General features: G+C 45.5%; 1 protein-coding gene across 1 annotated transcript in view; it reads left to right on the plus strand.

The window, feature by feature from the left end:
• The window catches only part of LOC146202313 (uncharacterized), a 36,087-nt gene that overhangs the window by 7,855 nt on the left and 22,232 nt on the right, over positions 1-6,000 (plus strand). The window contains exons 5-6 of the mRNA XM_084584397.1: positions 881-1,052; positions 3,391-3,562. Coding sequence (XP_084440523.1) covers positions 881-1,052; positions 3,391-3,562 — 344 coding nt within the window. The remainder of the gene's footprint in view (positions 1-880; positions 1,053-3,390; positions 3,563-6,000) is intronic.

Below are 6,000 nucleotides of genomic sequence, written 5' to 3' on the forward strand. Positions count from 1 at the left end.
CCGGGTTCGATCCCGACCGGTGGCGGCTGCGTCTCGATGGAGGCGAAACGGAGTGGCGTCCGTATGCGGTGCGATGTCAGTGCACGTTAAAGAATCCCAAGTGGTCGAAATTTCCGGAGCCCCCCAGTACGGCATCTCTCATAGCCGTAGTAGTCACTTTGGGACGTTAAACCCTAAAATGCCAAACCAATCGAGCAGCTGTCCGCCCAGGACTTAAAATAACCTAATGCGGTTCACTATCTCCACTTGAAACTTGCTGGATGGCAGCTAGGCTTAGCATAAAGTTGAGCCATTTGTAGGTCATATTTCGTCTGTGCCCGTTTAATATTTTTCCTGTATTCAAAATTATATTTAGTTCTCCCAAGAGATATCGTTGTAAATTACATATAGTGTTGCTTTCGGTTTCGTTTGTGGCACCTAACGTGCCAAAGCAACTGGGACTATGAGAGACGCCGTAGTGGAAGCTGCTACGGAAATGTTAACCACCTGGGGTTCTTTAATGTGTACTGACATCGCACAGCACACAGGCGCCTTTCTTTGCTCCCGGCACGCCGCGGGCGCTTAAACCTAACAGCTTGGCAGGTTACCTACCAAACAGACTGAAGGCTTTTCCAGTCAAGGAAAATAATGCACCCGGCAAGAGTGCCGGGTGCATTATTACCAAGATGGACCAAAGTGCAAACGGATGTCAATCGGACATCGTCAGGCGATTCCGGTTCCTGAATCCCACCATCCTTTAGCGTCTCTGACTCTGGTTCCTGCATCCCAGCGGTCTTTAGCATCTTAGACAATTTGAATTTCGTCTAGCCCTGCGCAAGTTTGGCCTTACAGATTTCGTCATTTAAAATCAGTGAACATATGTGCTTTTTATGCGACGCAGGCATAAGAACTCGAGGATGGTCCGAAGAAATGACGTCATAGTAACTACAGCTCCCATAACCCACGTGGCAGGATTTTGGCTTTGCTGGAGTTGCTTCACAGTCGGCGCCAAGCTGATCCTGCCCGTATCCTATGACCTCGATACATGGCTAGCGACAGTCAAGAAATATAAGGTAAAAGACGAAAATAAGGCGGCCTCGTCGCACACAATTTTCCGCTCACGTCATCAGACTTGCGGGAGACGCGCGTTTCCTGTATAGTTGCGCTCAGTACAAAATTGTACAGTTCTTAAAGTGCGCCGAGTGTGAGAGATGAAACATTTCAACCTGCTGGTTATTAGGTAATGCAGATGGGGGCAGCCAAACAAGCTGCTAGACCATCACGTACATACTCGACATAGTGTAGCTGGAGAAAGCATACGCGTGCTGTCTGTCGCTTCTGCACTTCTGCGGCGCATTTTAGTGTGAAATCCCTGCTCACGATTTGTGGCCGGCTCACCATTCCCTGCGTTGTCAAACTGGCAGGCGCCGCCAACAAGGGGCTTCGCCATTAATATAGGAGGGTGAGACCAGAATCAGGTCTTCCAGGACCCTTGGTTCCCGACTTGGACACGCTGCTCGAGCAAGCACGTTCATACGGCGTGTAAATTAGTCCTTTTGTATCTTTTTCGTGTGGTCTTTCATGTAATGTAGTATATTGTGGTTGTATAATAACGAGTTTTCGAAGTATAAGAAAGGCACAGATTGAAAGATTACTTATTGCGCGAGTAGCAAATGGCATGTAGGGACAGGAACGAGGATCTGCGAGAAAAGTTGACAAACGGTAGCTTTCAAACCTAGGTTTCGGCGAATACGGCTCCCAGATGCCACGTGAAGCATGGCAGTTATACGTGAAATACGCTAACATACGCGCCCAATAAAGTACTAGGAGAAAGAACTTTAACTCGCGTCTAACACCTCTTCTGTCTGTGTCAGACGGTCGTAAATCGCAGCATTAGGAAGTGAAAATCGCAGCCTGTGAAACGGGCCTGAAGCGTCTCTGCCGGTTTTTTTTTTTTTTTTTTCTTTTTATCTAGGCTCATGGAGCGAAAATCTGTGCGCGGAAGCTGTGCACAAGAGCTGTGCGCGCTAGGTGTACACGATTGATGGTGATGAATAAATGTTATAAGTAGACAGCGATACAGTTAATGACTAATGATAATACCTAATAATGATTATTAATAATCACTAAAAATGACCTGCAATGACCAATAAGTCAAACTCAGGAGGCCGTGGTCAAACTACAGCTTGTAATTACCGCAACTAATTGGAAATTAGTAAAAATGCTTAGCGATAAGTGGTAATGACTACAATGACTAGGCATGACTCATCATGGCTGCTAATAACGACCAATATGTCAAACGACGACTCGTAATGACCGAAACTGATTGGAAAGGAATAGAAATGCTTAGCTATGAGCGGTAATGACTACAATGGCTAGGCGTGGCTTATCATGACTGCGAAAGGACCAATATGTCAAACGACGACTTGAAATGACCGCAAATGATTGGAAATAAGTAAAATGACTAGGCGTGGCTCCTCATGACTGCGAAAGGACCAATATGTCAAACGATGACTTGAAATGACCGCAACTGATTGGAAATGAGTAAAAATGCTTAGCTATTTGTAATAATGACTACAATTACTAGGCATGACTAATCATGACTAAGAAACGACCAGTATGTCCAACGACGACTTGAATGACTGGAACTGACTGGAAAAAAAGTAAAAATGCTTAGCGATGAGAGGCAAGTGATAGAAGAGGAGTGGTAGGCTTTTGCCATTCCCCTCTTAACAGACATCTAAGAGACCCTCAATTTCTTTTTTCCTTGAGTGTCCTAGCGGCACGCCAAGTGAGAGGGAAACCGAGAGTACCAGATTCGTAAGAGACTGTAGAAATATCTACAATCCAACGCCCGAAGCAGGGATCTCAAACCGTTCTCGCCACGCAGGCCAAATTTACTAACTTTCGATTCCCACGGGACGGTAGCGGAAAAGGAAGAAGGCAACGGACATCTCATTACATCTATGACCGTTTAGGTTGTGGGTATGTCGGTCATTATTAATCTGAGATTTGTACAGATAGTATATTCAGCCGCTCATTTGTAGAGTAAAACACGATAACCAACTGACCAGTGCCAAACAGCGAGCACCGAAAAAGAGATGCAGATTGAAAGTAACCTATGATATGGGAGCCGTCGCTTCCTAAGCAATTGATATAATCGTTATAGTCACCGGGACCCGCGAGATGGCGTTGCAGACCGCATTCTGCACGTGGGCCGCGTTTTGAGACCTCTGATCAAAAGCGGTATACGACTTGTCATATGCCCGATATGTGCGTGTTGCTCTTGCCGGAGACGTACACACCCGCGCGGAGGAAACGCAAATGCGTAGCTGGCATTGGTGCTCCTTCCTCCGGCTTACTGACTTATCTAAGCCTGAGCGGATCTGGTCACTATGCCCTTTCCGCCAGGCCAACAAGATGTTCCTGTACCCGACGCATGCGCAAGCATTGGCGCGAGATCCCGACGTCGTTCAACGCTTCCTGGACTCCGTGGAAATGGTCGTTCTGGGCGCAGGCGCCTACCTTGAATCTCTGATGACCAAGCTGGCGACAATGTTTGGGATGGACCGACTTGTACAAGGTACACCGATGCAGCAGCTTTACACGATATTTCATATATTTTTATCATATTGTTATCCTGTCAGAGGCCGTTGCAGAGAAGAGCGAAATTGAGTCCAAAATAAATACAAAATCAAGCAGAGGAATTTAAATCGAGGAGAGAAGAAATACTCTGTCGTCACGAAAAAAGTAAACATTTTTGATGCCAGGGTGGCAACGCGTTTAAAGGACCAATATGTGCAATGATACTGATATAATATGTTTAGAGAAATGCCAAGATGGAGTAAATTTGTAATAAGGAAGTAATCGCTCGATAATTAATGCCCACCCAAGCGCAGTGATACGGCGACAAATGAAAGATATCCAGCTTTCACATAAACTGCATACTTGAAAATATCGCTCTGGTCCCGGAGCTCAGACTAGGACGGTCTTTCTTTGTCGCTCCACCCAACGCTTTGCCTCATGCATAATGCTCACATCACATTGATTCCCAAATTATCGCGCGGCAGTATCATTTCCAGTTTCACTTCGTGGCTCCGATGTTTGCCGCTGCGTCGGTACTCAATGTGCGCAATCACTGCACTGCAGTACAGCTAGAAAGCGACGAGGCCGTGGGCGAAGCGAAACTAATAAAATATACCGTCGTGCGACCGTCTGAGCATCAAGCGCTACGACAATGTGACGCAAAGCGCTGGGCGGCTCGATCTATGTCAGACGCGCTCGCTGCCCCTGTGTTACGGTGTGAAGCCGGCTGTAAGGGAGAGATATCTGTGCTGTCGTAACGCACGCTGTAAGTTTTCTCATTCATTTCTTTCCTCGGCTCTACTATTTGGAGGGTGAGTTCCAGCTCTGCAATTACAACGTTCCCTCAAAAGAAAAGTTATGGAAATAATAATGCATTTAGTTAATTAGCAAACTCATTAAAGCATTCTGCCTATACATGGCCCGTTCGCCGTAGCCCCAGATAAAACTCCCTGGTAAAGCAAATCTGAAGCAAGTTCACTATTTATGACAATTTCGGGCCCTCTCAAATAAAGCCGAAGCACCTCTTTCTTTCTTTCTTTCTTTCTTTCTTTCTTTCTTTCTTTCTTTCTTTCTTTCTTTCTTTCTTTCTTTCTTTCTTTCTTTCTTTCTTTCTTTCTTTCTTTCTTTCTTTCTTTCTTTCTTTCTTTCTTTCTTTCTTTCTTTCCATACTCCCTCCCTCCCTCCTTTCTGACTGTCTTTGCTGTTCCTGTTTGCCAGAAATGAGGAGGCTGAGGTAAAAGCCCTGAAGCCCTTTAAACATAGCAATTGCTCAGACAAGCGGCGCACAGCCGCATGGTTGCAAATGAGACACAGAACCAAATCAAGTCGCGAGTGATACACAAAGGAAATAATGAACCGACACGAATGCAAGATAAAAAAGAAACTTAAGGAAAATCACACATCTTAAATAAATTGCAAATGAAAATATGTATGTCACAAATTAAGTACAAAAGAAACAAATTCAGTTTTAAATGTGCATGGAAATTGAAAGGTAGTATATTTGTAACGCGCCGCGCAAAAACTGTTGGTCACTTGTGCTGTTGCTGGCAAATGGTTTGAGTTAATGGGAATGCACTTAAATGGAAGAGAAATAAAGCTTAATCGACTATCATCGCGCCAAATTAAGTTGCCCGACGAATAGCTAGAATTGTGTGCATTCTACAAGTCATTCTCTCCAAGAAATTAGTCAATGTCAAGTACGTTCCCGATCGTTTCGCTTCGCCAGTTTTCTATTCAGTATGACTACTGACAGGCCACCTTGTCAACCAAATTGCAAGAAGAAGAAGAAAAAAAAACGGCTCGGCATTACTGGTGTATACGCTACAAACGTTACACGTGTCGTTACTATCATCAGAAAAGTAGTCGTTATAGTAGGCTATAAACTACAATCCGAGCTTTCCTTGTTGTGGCTTAGCTCGACTAAACGTTGCCTGTTCTGTACAGCTACGTGCTTACCTGCTAAATATTAACGCTACATCATTAAACGTCCCGTTATACAGATAATCCGCTGTCGCCGACGGTCTTGGGAGAGCATAATTCGGCGTTGTTGTTGTCAGTGAAAACGTCTTTTTCGTCCCAGCGCCCCCTCTCATTCCTCTTTTAACATGGAAACGCGCACAGGAACACAGGCACACATGCGCGTAAGCACCCACGAAAACAGGTTTGAAGATGCATTTGGGGTTAAAGCGTAAAATACGGCTTCATGCGTAACGCATGAATGGTCTCTGGACGAATTAGGCGACGGTATCTTCCTCTGGGCCGGTAGTTCTCAAATTGCTTTTCCACGAGCTCCCAACTAAACTGCCCCCCCCCCCTCCCCCCCCCCCCCCCCCCCCTCTCGCTCCCACCTGTGAGTCCAAATAAGCGGTGTTTGCTGATTCGCGACTGCGAATCCGGACTCGTTTATCTTGTTAAGGGCCAGAATAGGTTGCCCTT

This window comes from Amblyomma maculatum, chromosome 1 (genome assembly GCF_055883805.1).
Source record: "Amblyomma maculatum isolate TAMU_Amacu chromosome 1, ASM5588380v1, whole genome shotgun sequence".
NCBI lineage: Eukaryota > Metazoa > Arthropoda > Arachnida > Ixodida > Ixodidae > Amblyomma > Amblyomma maculatum.